This window comes from Astatotilapia calliptera, chromosome 18 (genome assembly GCF_964374335.1).
Source record: "Astatotilapia calliptera chromosome 18, fAstCal68.1, whole genome shotgun sequence".
NCBI classification, from domain to species: domain Eukaryota; kingdom Metazoa; phylum Chordata; class Actinopteri; order Cichliformes; family Cichlidae; genus Astatotilapia; species Astatotilapia calliptera.
Genome location: NC_137439.1, coordinates 6,566,817 through 6,579,800, shown reverse-complemented (window position 1 = coordinate 6,579,800; position 12,984 = coordinate 6,566,817). Strand labels below are relative to the sequence as shown.

The 12,984-nt window shown below is 40.8% G+C and overlaps 2 protein-coding genes across 6 annotated transcripts; both read left to right on the top strand.

Moving 5' to 3' along the window:
* Positions 1-50: 50 nt before the first annotated feature.
* LOC113010034 (serine/threonine-protein kinase pim-1-like) lies at positions 51-9,750 on the top strand. Of its 5 annotated transcripts, XM_080292997.1 has the most exons (13): positions 51-252; positions 1,067-1,087; positions 2,492-2,565; positions 3,542-3,667; positions 4,717-4,953; positions 5,079-5,204; positions 5,328-5,422; positions 5,561-5,608; positions 5,693-5,911; positions 6,001-6,181; positions 6,268-6,438; positions 6,528-9,473; positions 9,555-9,750. In XM_080292997.1, exons 4-12 carry the CDS (start codon positions 3,649-3,651, stop codon positions 6,617-6,619), a joined length of 1,188 nt encoding a protein of 395 aa, XP_080149123.1. In that variant the 5' UTR covers positions 51-252; positions 1,067-1,087; positions 2,492-2,565; positions 3,542-3,648; the 3' UTR covers positions 6,620-9,473; positions 9,555-9,750. The 5 variants fall into 5 exon arrangements, with proteins under 5 accessions (XP_080149123.1, XP_080149121.1, XP_080149122.1 ...); XM_080292995.1 differs by lacking the exon at positions 3,542-3,667; XM_080292996.1 differs by having other exon boundaries at positions 51-1,087; positions 3,488-3,667.
* Positions 9,751-10,349: 599 nt separating this feature from the next.
* LOC113010919 (tripartite motif-containing protein 16-like) lies at positions 10,350-12,896 on the top strand. The gene has a single exon (XM_080292991.1). It carries the CDS (start codon positions 10,764-10,766, stop codon positions 12,429-12,431), a length of 1,668 nt encoding a protein of 555 aa, XP_080149117.1. The 5' UTR covers positions 10,350-10,763; the 3' UTR covers positions 12,432-12,896.
* The last annotated feature ends 88 nt before the right edge of the window (positions 12,897-12,984 follow it).

Here is a 12,984-nt window from a genome sequence, read left to right as displayed (position 1 = left end):
AGTATGACAATTCAGATTACCGCTCATCTCATTGGTCGAGGAAAGGTCGCTTACGGAGAAAATACCGGAAGACAACAGATGACCACAACAACAAGCATGGCCAACAGGGAAACAAACGCCGACACTGCGGTGCAAGTCTCGGACGACAGTACACCTGGGCAGTAAAGCTGGGCAGACACTGTGCGATTTTTTCAGTCACGTTATTCAGCTCCTGCTCAAACTGCACGATTGACGCGCAGGGGTTAGAAGTTGGTAGGTCACGATGCAGGTCTCACACTATACCGCCCGATGCTCTGATGCGACCTGAGCGCTCACACTGTGCGTCCATAAAATGAAGGTTATAACAGAAAATCTGTCGCTCTCTCTCTCTCTGTCTTTCACTCACACAGACACACACACCACCAACATCAACTTTGCTAAATTGCTAATGAAAAACATGATCAGGCAGCTGTGATTGAGCAGCAATGTAAATCCAACTATATTCACGGTTGTTGTGGTCGTGATAATTTTGTGATGCCACATCGAAAAGGCTCGGATGAGCTTTCCAAAGTTCTACAAGTTGTGCCTCCATCGCTTGTGTCCAGTTCACACGCTGCACAGCCGTGCTGCTCCATCTTTTTCACCGACGTTTACGTGTTTGCGCGTGAGCAGTGTTAGCGGCTCACGAGCGATTGATATCGGGAGCTGGTCGTGAGGTGTTAATCGCTTCTCGTTACCCCACGTATACTACACGATGCACGACGAAGGCCAAAATCGGGCCGATCACCAAATCGGTCGCACGACTCAAAAATCGGCTCAAACTGGGCCAAAAATCGCACAGTGTAAGCCCAGCATTAGAGCAGCAATGTTTGTTTGTTCAGACAAAGAAAAAAAAGGCTGCAAAAGTACAGGGAGGAATGGGAAAAGGAAAACACCTGGCTGGGAAAATGCACGATAACACCTATAAAGCGCACTGCACTGTGTGCCGGCGCACTTTTTCCATAGGCATGCTTCTAGTGGTGGGCACATGAAGAACATTAGGGGCGTGAAAGCTCGGAGAACCCTTAACCAATTTTTTGTCCACCAGGCCACGGCAGAAGCAGATATGGTATGTAAACACTGGTTTGTTTTTTTCAAACCCTCTGGTTAATATGGGCATGTGCAGTGAATATCAGCGCTATGTGGCCAGAAGTGTGATAATATAATTTATTTTGTGTAATAAACAACTGCAAGGATAGATGATTACAACAAATAGGTGACTAATACATAAAAGTAATACATAGATTAATGATGATGATGAGTTATGATGCGTAATCATGGGAACAAGTGGGTTTACAAACAGGAGCAGCTGATTAGCATTAGAAAAGCTGAAATAATACCTCAACTGAAGCCAATTGTACTAAATGCACTAAATGTGCACTGTTACAAGAATATTTTTCGTTCTATTGTTTTCTATTATTTTATATAATTTTAAGTTAAGCAGGACAGAGTTCTTTTAAAGAAAGATTTACTTATATTCTCAAAAGTTAAGCATGACAGGCTTCTATTTAAGAAAGAGACCTGTTTTACTGTGTTAATGTTGTCATTTTGAGCTAAAAATAAATGGCTAAATGATCATTTGTTTCCCATATGGTCATATCACAAAGAATATGCATCTGCTTAAATCAAATTCAAGTCAAATGGTTAAAAAATAATTTCACACACAAAAAAAGAGCTACAAAATTCACCACACTGGGAAGGGTGAACTGGGTTGCCCGGCCCTGGCCACGAGGTGTCTCTTATTTATTTTTCAGGGAGTTGGCAACCCTACATAGCAGCCACCCAGCCCAGCTCTAGAATTTTCTTTTCCTCCCTTGATCTGATGAGGAGTGTTGTTCTTGTGCCCACTGCCAGCTGGAAACTTGGGTACATTTAATATGAGCCGCTGTAGATAAGTTTATGAAACATTTGTACTTGAAACTGATGTTTTAATGTGTTGTTAGACAGAGAAGTCATTAGCCGAATCTGACAGGCATTGGCCATTGCATGAACTCCTCTGGGGAGTTAGCTTGCAGCACATGTTCAAATTGAATGTTCTGGGTCTTATTATGCTGCAGCGAGATTCAAATCCACAACTGCGATGTTTTTGTTAAGGAAGAAAGCTAAATGTTGTAAAATATGTGAATGAAGTTATTACCGGGCTGGATAGCAGACTGTTAGCAAGCTAGCAGCTAAGGAAACCTGGCTACCTTTCCAATATGGCGGCTGATACAAGGTCAAATATCAAGATTATGTGCTTTTGCCTAAGAAAATTTGGTTAACAGCATTTATTTTTCTGTTAATATTTTTTATATGGACCAGCCTGTACCTTTATGATGTTAAGACTGCTAGATGAGCTGTTAGTGACACTGAGTTAGTCATGACTATGCTTTCTGTGTTTTTTCCCTCCCCTTTTGGTATCCTGTTCCTGCTGGATGAACCACTTCATGATCATCCTCATCTGATGACTCCGCTGCGCTATCCTGCCTGGTAGATTCTCCTTGCTGCAGGTGTATGCTTCTGCCAGCTGGATGCTGTTACTGGATAGTACACTGTTCCAATGGAGCGGTAGGAACAAATTGAAACACACTAAAAGAAAAGGGTTATTGTTTAAAATTGTGTTTTAATAAATGTGTTAATGTTAATTAAGTGTTCATTGTGTGCTGGAGGTCCTACTGGTCCTATGGTGGAGCAGCTACTACCTCTCCTTTAAGAAACTTGCCTCTGATGGGATACAGATATTTGGGACACATTTCAATTCTTGTAAGGGTTTAAAAAATACACAAACTTGGAAGAGTTGACTGGATTTGTACAAAATGAGATGGCTGGCAATGGAAAGATGCAATTCGATTGTTACATGTTTAACTCTTTAAAGCCGGTCGGAGCGGGCACGCTCTGTTTTGCGTAACTATTTTTAAATCCCTGTAGAACCGGGAACCGCGTAAGCTAGCGCAATAATTTTTTTGCATATGAAACCAGAGGAGTTGTACTTACATCTTATGCCATCAGCTTGTCCTAGGTCACGGTTTCCTTCCACATACAGCTTTGCAAAAATTGCATAAAAAGCGCTTGCAGTAACAAAAACATAATATTCCAGAAACACGCTTTGCCGATCCGATCAGCTGTTCGTATTCCAGATGTATTTAATTTTCAATCAAGATGGCAGAGCTGTAATCATGCTCTAAAATTATATATTGTAATATGACAATTGTAAAGTTACTTAACCTGTGAGTCCTTGGTAAAGACATTCTCTTCAAAGTGAACGCTGCAAAGATGAGATGAAAGTTTCAAGTACATCCTTCTTATGTTAGCTAGCCACTAGTTCAGTCTCTGTGCTACACCATCACCTACAGGACAACTGCAAAACAACAACAACAACAACAAAGAACAAAAAAACAAAACATGTAGTTAAGATGATGGTTTTAATTAGCTGCTGTAAAACAATGTAATAACAATAAATAAATGCAACATTACATTAACTGCTTTTTAGGTAAGTACTTTATGTACTTTTGGAGAACTGTTAGATCATCCATGTTTTCTACAGTCATTGGTTTGCTGGACAAAGTGGCCCACCTGAGGGGTTCCCTGCCATTGACCAGCAAGCCACCCTGGCTGAGGATCATCTGATTGCCAGGGCAGAAGGAGCAGAGCATGCCAGGCAGTCATGGAGGTACAGCATCCTAATAAGGTGTCAAGGGGGTATACACCAGGCTTTGGTGGACACGGGCTGCGCACAGCTCCTGGTTCACCAAACCCCGCTTTGCCCCGGGACATTATTGGTGTTGCAGTGGGTGGAGGTTACATGTGTACATGGGGGCATTCACAGACAAAACACATGGAATAAAGGCTGCAGTCAGTTATATTTTATCTCAGATAAACTAGTCAGTGTTTATTAGTGTTTGCTCAACTAGAAGTCTTCATAGTAGCATCCACACATCAAGTCTTTAAACAAATAATGAAAGGATAATGAAAGAAAGTTTAATGTGAAATTACTGAATTATATGAAATATTATGGCTTTGTCTGCCAGAGTGTTTTTCTTTAAACTACTTGGAACACTTTTACTGGCAGTCAGTGATGTCACTAAAAGGCAAGCTTCTTATGTTGTGTTGCCATAGTCTCCGGAGTTTACTTTTAAAGCTCACTTACAGAACTGACTTATACAGCTTAGTTAGAAAAGTCAAGCATCCAGACATTTGAAGGACTATTCACTCATTAAGGTGACATTTTCTATTTTAAAAGTTCTCAAAAAATTAAAATGAAAAAGGAAACAAGAAAAGTTACGACTGAGGCAGATAAGAAAGATCCAGGAGATCAAGGTAAGTAAAAAAAAATCCCCCAAATAACAGAATCTACATTTCTAACAACGTTGAGGCTCTGTGTATAAAATGATTCATTTTTAGAGGATTTAAATCCTGGTTTTGATCGAAACTAACGTAAGTGCAACATGTCTAATCAAAGAAAGGTTACTGGGGCACTTTGTCTTTTGGTAAAATAATGTGACAGGTTTATTCTTGGACTGAGCAGTGAAAACAGAGCAACAAGTGTCATCAAGATCTAAGACTTAGTAAACCTAGTATCAATTCGCACTGGTCAGTTTTTTTATCCCAAGAATAAACTTGTGATAATTTAAGCAAAAGCAATTTCAAATTCTTTGCCAAACTGCTTCCAGTCCTGATGTCGGGGACTCTTTTTCACCACTGTGTTGTTGTCGTTTATAGATTGTAAGAGCAGGACTGCTAAAAGAAAGGCCAGTCCTGAAAAGAAGACCCCAATAAAAAGGAGGAGGGTCGCTGAGCAGGCTGGTCCTTCCACCAGCTCAGATGTGGTCAAAGGAGTGAAGCGCAAGGTTGTGCAAGATGAAGAGGGCACAACAAAGAAAGCAAAGAAGGCTAAACTTCTCGACCATATGAGCGGTGACAAGGAGCAAGCATCCTCCTTGTTGGACTCTGGTAAAGGTAGGCTAATTAGTTGAATAAGGGGGTAGATTAAGTGTGGTTGCTAGGTTTAAGATATTAGTGTTTAGTGTTTGTGTCTATCATCCAGTGAGCTGATGTGCTTTTGGTGTTTTCCACATCTCCAGACTTGAACAACAAACAGGTGTGCGCAAAAAATGGCAAAAGAAAGGCCACGGGAGACAACAGAGAGTCACCCAAGAAAAAAAAAAGGAATGTGGACCAGGACAAAAAATCAGTGGCAGACCAAAAACGTAAGTAGCAAGCAGCTTGGGTTTTATATTCAGGGGAAGGGCAAAAGGAACATTTATGCTACAGAGGAGAGTAATTTGTGTCACAGCTGTAATAAAACAAGATTTGTTGTTTTGTCTGTTCAGGTGAATTCCAAGCCAGATATGTGGAGGAGCACCAGCTCGGAGAAGGAGGCTGCGGAGCAGTGTTTGCTGGCTACCGGATAGAAGATCGTTTTCCAGTAAGTGTTCAGATGATGGTAGTAAGACAGGCAGTAACGCAGATAATGGATAATATCGTAAACTGAGACGTCTGCTGTGTTTCCACCTTTCATTATGTCATACTGAGGAAATGCTCACCAATGCTCTGTGTCTTCTAGGTTGCCATCAAACACATTCCCAAAAATAAAGTCTACTGCAAAGTGGCGGTAAGCGTCCAACACTTGAATCAGTTTTACATTACTGGATTGAATGCGGCGTTCCTCATCATCCACTTTGTTGTAACATTTCAGGATGAAAGCGGGAAGAAGCTCTCAGTGGAAGTGGCCATTATGGTTAAACTTGCAGGTGAAGCAGAAGGGTCAGTGGGAATATCTGCACCTGTGTCCTTGCTGGAGTGGTTCGACCTTGGCAAAGAGCTGATCCTGGTGCTGGAGAGACCTGTCCCCGCTGTGGACCTGCAAAAATACAAAGCAGAACATGGAAGAACTTTAACAGAGGACAAGGCCAAGGTAGGTTGACTGGGAGAGCCTTAGACTGTACAGCATTCAATCAAGGCAGAAAAGCATTAACTCATTATTGTGTTTTTCATCTTTTCCAGGTCATTCTGAAGCAACTAGTTGATGCTGTAAAGGAACTTGAGGATAAACACATCTTTCATCGGGACATCAAGGGACCAAACATTCTGATTGAGACCGGCTCAGATGTGCCTCGAGTTCGCATCATTGACTTTGGACTGAGCTGCTTTGTTAAGCAGCGATCTCTGTATCGCATCTTCTATGGTAACATATTCTGCTCCTGCTTTTCACAGATGTAACAATTTGTGTCTTTTGTTTTAGAAGAAATTGCAATTGTGTCTGTTTGTTAGGCACTCCTCTTCACATCCCTCCCGAGTGGTACATTAGGAGCTGCTACAGGTGTGGACCCACCACGGTGTGGCAAATGGGAGTGGTGTTGTATGAAGCGCTTCATGCACGATACTTTAGTACCGCGAGGTTCCTCACAAAGCAACTGAGCATCAAAAAGCGTCTGTCCACAGGTAAGAAAACTTCACACTTCCAGATTCACTGATGCCTTGGATCACTAGAACTATCATCTTCATCTTTTTGATCTTTTCTTTCTTTCAAGAATGCCGGGATTTCTTGGACGCATGTTTAGCTTTAGTCCCGGAGAAGCGCCCAACACTGGAGGAGCTCCAGCTTCACCCCTGGCTAAGATAACACACACAAACACACAATTCACACCTCATCATATAAGTGTGATACGCTGTAGTAACTTCCTTCCTTTTTTCTGTTGGACAGGAGTAGATAGAATGGGTCAATCTTAAAAAATAAATAAATAAAAATTTAGCTTTTTTGGAGTTCCTGTAACCCCCCCAGCCATCCCAGGAAAGGGGATCTCTCTTTGAATGGGCTTTCCCGAGGTTTCTTCCCATCGATCTGGCCCCCTGGGGAGTTTTTCCTCGTCTTCATAGAGAGCTTGGGCTGGGTCAGGAGCTCCATCAAAACTGTCTTTATTTGATGACATTAAAGTCATCAAATAAAGATGTGTTTTACTTAAAGTAAAATTGGATCAAAATAAAACTTGTTTAATTCATCTTTGCTGAGGATTCTCCTTCATTACTATTTTGTTTTGTTTTTTGTTTTGTTTTTTACCCATGGTGCATTTTGACAAATAAGAAAACTGAATCAGGTTAAAGTGTGCACAAAGACAGTCACACTGCAAATGATCTGAAGACTTGCATCTGTTGCTCTAACCCCCAACTAGTTTAGACAGATTTCCTGGTTCTACCAGAGGTTTTTTCCTTCAAGAAGGGAGTTCTTCCTTCCCACTGTTGCTGAGTGTTTGCTCATAGTGGGTTGTAAAAGCATAAAAGTTAATAAGAGGCATTCATAGCAGAGTTATCACAGCGGGAACTATATAGCTTAAATGTACAATTTCTACAGGACGAATTATAACTTCATTATGTATAAAAGCTCCTGTGGATAATTACTCCTATTTGTAACTTTACACAAGAGAAAGTTTGCTGTCACACTATTTATAACAGGTTGGATTTTGTCCTCTGAGTTGAGCCTTTGGTTGCAGTTTATTGAAGAATTTCCTCTAAAGTAGCTGTTGATAAAGATTTAAAGTCCTGTTTATATACAGAAATATGCTTTAGTTCATGTTTTTTTACATGTCTGCCTCAGTGGATCAGTAGAAGATCTGGCACAGTAAACTAGATGATGAAAAAAGGGTACGAATATATATATAGATAGATAGATAGATAGATAGACACAGGTTGCAACGTAGTATTTTCATTTTTTCTTAGCATTTCTTTAACGTCTTGGTGCAAAAGAATACCTGCATTTGTGTGTAAAGAAATGTTACATATATACTCAAAACAGTTGGAAAAAAGAACTACAAATTTGGAAAGGAATTTATTCATGTTCTCACTCATAGATGGAGTACATGGTTTAAAAAACACTGAGGAAACAGATATGAGGCGGCTGTATCAACATAAAAACATTAATACAGTTAAAAATGAATAAAAAGTTGCACGCTTAAACTTATTTCTCTACAGTTTGTACAATTCATCCATGTAACAACAGGTTCTCTCTTAATATAGTAGTTAATTAAAATATCTTTACATAAAATACATTTTTAAGTACTCTCCGGTGGAAGTCTGTTGTGGCTTATGTTTCTAAATGACACAACCATAAAGCAGCCCACAGAATATACAAATATGTCTTTGATAAGTGAATGTTGGCTCCCACAATGGCCTGTTAAGTTATTGCAAAAATAATTTACTGCATAATATGTCAGATTAGAACATGTTATAAGCACAAAACTGAAGGGGAAACAATAAAAACAAAAATGAAAAAACAAATACTAAATTAAGTTAAAGGATATTTCTTACTATACTATATAATTGTATAATGTTGCGTTTGATTGCAAATGAAAACCCACCAAGAAAAAAAGAAAGAAAGAAAAAGAGAGAATAGAGTTTAATTTATTCCAAACACATTCTTTTCTTTTATTTAAGCTGTAGCGAGATTCAAATGGACAAAAGAGAAAGAAAAATATTACAGATTTGTTTTATTAATCATGAATAAACTTTATTATACACAACTCTAAATTTCAGTTGGTCTTAGTCAGATGTGTTTTTAATTAAATCCTGCAACACTGTGCTCGCTGCCATCACTTTATAGCTTAGTGTGCAATTCAAATATATACTTATTACAATATTTTTCCCCTTAACTCTCAACTCGCGTTTTTAAAATGTCTGTGATCATATTTGTCCGTTGACTTCTGTCTGGGCCTCGAACGATTCATCAGACAGGTTGGCAGCCTCCAACTGATGCTCCAGACTTTCATCATCGCCTCTATTCTGATCAACTCTTATCTTAAACTTAGTGATGAACTCATTACTGGCCAGCGCGCCCTCCTTTTTAGGGCATGTGGGCTTTGATAACAGCCGGCTTTCCAGTCGCTCTGCAAAGAAAATTCATAAAACATTTCTTATTTGGTAAGCTTGTTAACACATTTTAGTTCAGTTTTGCTGAAAGTTATAGCATGCATCAGGTAAGAAGCAATTGGTTTTTAAAAAGCATATACATTCCCCAAAACATTTTTATTATGTGCATTCTGGAGAATAAAAGATTGTACACAATTTCCCTTTTTAAAGTAAAAAGATTATTAAGTCTAATTCTTACTTATTCAGTAGATTAAAGTATTGAAACATCATTATTCATAAAATATGCACATTACAAAATTAAAGTTATTCAAAAATTACTCAAGTACTTACTCCAATACTCACATTACTCAAGTAAATTTAATTTTTGCCAATGTAATGTCACATAAAATCTTAATCTGAATAAGGGATTTGAACCCCACTGTCACGGCCAGGGGATCAGCAGGCCGCTGACTAGTAGTGTTCTCTCTCTCGCTCTCTCGCCAGGGCGGAACTCATGGTGGGTTCACGCCCTCGGCCCACGCCCCTCTGAAGAGGAAACACCTGGGCCTCATCAGTGCAGCCAGCATTTAAGCCAGGGAGTGGCTTCTACTCATCGCTGGATCGTGTGTGTGACTCGCGTCAGTGCAGCCCGGCTCTGAGCAAGTTCTCTTTTGCTTCCCTGTGCAAAACCTCTAACGTGTGTTTCCTTCTGTACATAGATCCCCTGGACTCGACTCTGCATTCCCCGAGCGGATTCCCTTTTTGTGTGAGTGTTTGGAGAGGAGCAAGTGTCTTTTCCCTACCTGGATTTCCCCGGAGCCTTTTCCCTGTCACCGCTTTGTATATAGCACTATCCCCTGCACTGTTTGTATATACACCTGGTGGAACTGTAATAAATACTGACTGTGCCTCTGAGTCCTGCGTGTGAGTCCTCAAGCGAACCGTGACACCCACACAGATGAGGGCTTAGCAGTGAAGCTCTCTCTTAAAGGGACGTCCACACACTGTCTGGGGATAGTCTCACCACCCGATCGTTGGGGGGGTCCTCTGTGCGGGGGTGAAGGTCTGTGCCTCAAAGCGAGCGAAGAATTTGTTTAGCTCATCCGGTAAAGACATGAAACCAATATTAAATTCAGTTCTTTTGAACTTGAACTTCTTATTTGTAAATATGTGTACAAATGGTTGGTTTTTTGTACTGTTTTTATCAATAAATCTCAGCAACAAAGGACCTACACCCATGTGTGTTGATTTCTCCCTAAGATGGCAAACTGAAACACTCCCAAGTTGGTGACTTTTGGAGATTTATTTCCCTGGATGATTGAGAATGCATCAAGATGAAACACAAAAGGAAGTTCAGCTTTTAGCAGCTCCCCCACCCCCCTCCCTCCAGAATTCCCAGCTAACAACCCAATTTACATATGAATGACTAGCCAATTTAGCTTCCACTTGGCTGAAGCTAAAGCTTAGCTAAAAGCCTACCAGCCATTTGGCTGGTGGCGGGTTTTAAAGGTAGAAAGGTAGAAGCCTGGGACTCCTAGTGTTAAATGAACGATAAACAAAGGCCAAGAAAACTGAGTTAAACTCCTGAGTCTACTATATATTTGCACTATGAATAAATGAATTGTTAAACTTTAACTGGGTCAGACTTGTTACTGCATGCTGTAACCAAACATACCACACCCTGTATCAACTGATTGGCTCTTGGTCGCTCTGTAAGAATATTTCTTTAGCGCCTCCCTTCACAGATGTGTCTGTATCAGGATGGGTCTAAACAACATGGTGTAAATGCAGTTGCTGGTGAGCCTCATTTCCTGTAGGAGGTGAACAAGAGCAGAGATCTGTTTCCCTTCAGAGCACAGAGGTTGTTTCTGTTCAGAGGAAGTGAAACTGTCTGACAGTCACTGAGAGACGGTGAAACGGCACAGCACATGAATCAAATGGATCAAACAAAAATCTGCTGTTCAGTCTGTTTGGATCTACTGAAGGATCCGGTGACTATTCCCTGTGGACACAGCTACTGCATGAACTGTATTAAAAGCTTCTGGGATGAAGAGGAAAAGAAGAAAATCTACAGCTGCCCTCAGTGCCGGAGGACTTTCACAGCAAGGCCTGTCCTGGAGAAAAGCACCATGTTAGCAGATTTAGTGGAGGAGCTGAAGAAGACTGGACTCCAAGCTGCTCCTGCTGATCACTGCTATGCTGGACCTGAAGATGTGGCCTGTGATTTCTGCACTGGAAGAAAAATGAAAGCCTTCAAGTCCTGTTTAGTCTGTCTGGCATCTTACTGTGAGAAACACCTTCAGCCTCATTATGATGTGGCTCCATTAAAGAAACACAAGCTGGTGGAGCCCTCCAAGAAGCTCCAGGAGAACATCTGCTCTCGTCATGATGAGGTGATGAAGATGTTCTGCCGTACTGATCAGCAGAGTATCTGTTATCTCTGCCCTGTGGATGAACATAAAGGCCACGACACAGTCTCAGCTGCAGCAGAAAGGACTGAGAGGCAGAGAGAGCTGGAGGTGAGTCGACAAAACATCCAGCAGAGAATCCAGGACAGAGAGAAAGATGTGAAGCTGCTTCAACAGGAGGTGGAGGCCATCAATCAGTCTGCTGATCAAACAGTGGAGCACAGTGAGAAGATCTTCACTGAGCTGATCCATCTCATCCAGAAAAGAAGCTCTGATGTGAAGCAGCAGATCAGATCCCAGCAGGAAACTGAAGTGAGTCGAGTCAAAGAGCTTCAGGAGAAGCTGGAGCAGGAGATCACTGAGCTGAAGAGGAAAGATGCTGAGCTGAAGCAGCTCTCACACACAGAGGATCACATCCAGTTTCTACACAACTACCCCTCACTGTCAGCACTCAGTGAGTCTACAGACTCATCCAGCATCAATATCCGTCCTCTGAGCTACTTTGAGGATGTGACAGCAGCTGTGTCAGAGGTCAGAGATAAACTACAGGACATTCTGAGAGAGGAATGGACAAACATCTCACTGACAGTCACTGAAGTGGATGTTTTACTGTCAGATCCACCAGCAGAGCCAAAGACCAGAGCTGGATTCTTAAAATATTCATGTGAAATCACACTGGATCCAAACACAGCACACAAACTGCTGTTATTATCAGAGGGGAACAGAAAAGCAACATTCAGTTTTTTTGGACAGTCTTATTCTGATCATCCAGACAGATTCACTGGATCGTGGCAGGTCCTGAGTAGAGAGAGTCTGACTGGACGTTGTTACTGGGAGGTGGAGTGGAGAGGGGAAGGAGGTTATGTAGCAGTCGCATACAAGAATATCAGCAGAGCAGGGAATAGTAATGAATCTAAATTTGGACATAATGACAAATCTTGGTCATTAGATTGTGACAACTACAGTTATACATTTTGGTACAACAACATCCAAACTCCTGTCTCAGGTCCTCGTTCCTCCAGAGTAGGAGTGTACCTGGATCACAGAGCAGGTATTTTGTCCTTCTACAGCGTCTCTGAAACCATGACTCTCCTCCACAGAGTCCAGACCACATTCACTCAGCCGCTCTATGCTGGACTGTTGGTTTACTATGTTGGAGACACAGCTGAGTTGATTAAAGTGAAATAGACTGAAGTCTTTCATATTGTGGGTTTAAATCTGTGTTTTAGTTTCATTTTATTTTCTCTCCATCATTTCTGCACAGAGATCAGCTGTCAGTCAAACATTATGGGTGGTACCTCCACATCTTCTAGTTGTTCTCTTGATGTTTCTGAGTTTTTAAAGGAGATCTTTCCTGTGACTGTTTATGGAGGCTATCACTGCTCATCATCATTTTGATTTACTAAAATATTTCTCCACATGAAAATGTAAACTTCTCTATCCTCTAAATGTTTCTGGAATATTTGTCTTGAAAAATGTCGACATTTCTCTTTATGAGTATGGCAGACCATGTGTGTTTGTGTTTGTTTTTGTCAAAATCATCAAACAAATGAGGAAAAACTGTGATTTTAATGAATGAATTCATATATTGTGTTGATGTTTTATTGTGTGAATAAACTGGAAGGTTTGACTATAAATCAAACTTTGAACAAAGTCTTTTCTTCTGTCTTCATTCCAGGATCTCACTCAAATCTGATGCAGAAAATATGAAACTAATCTGAGAGAATAACTGAAGCAGTTT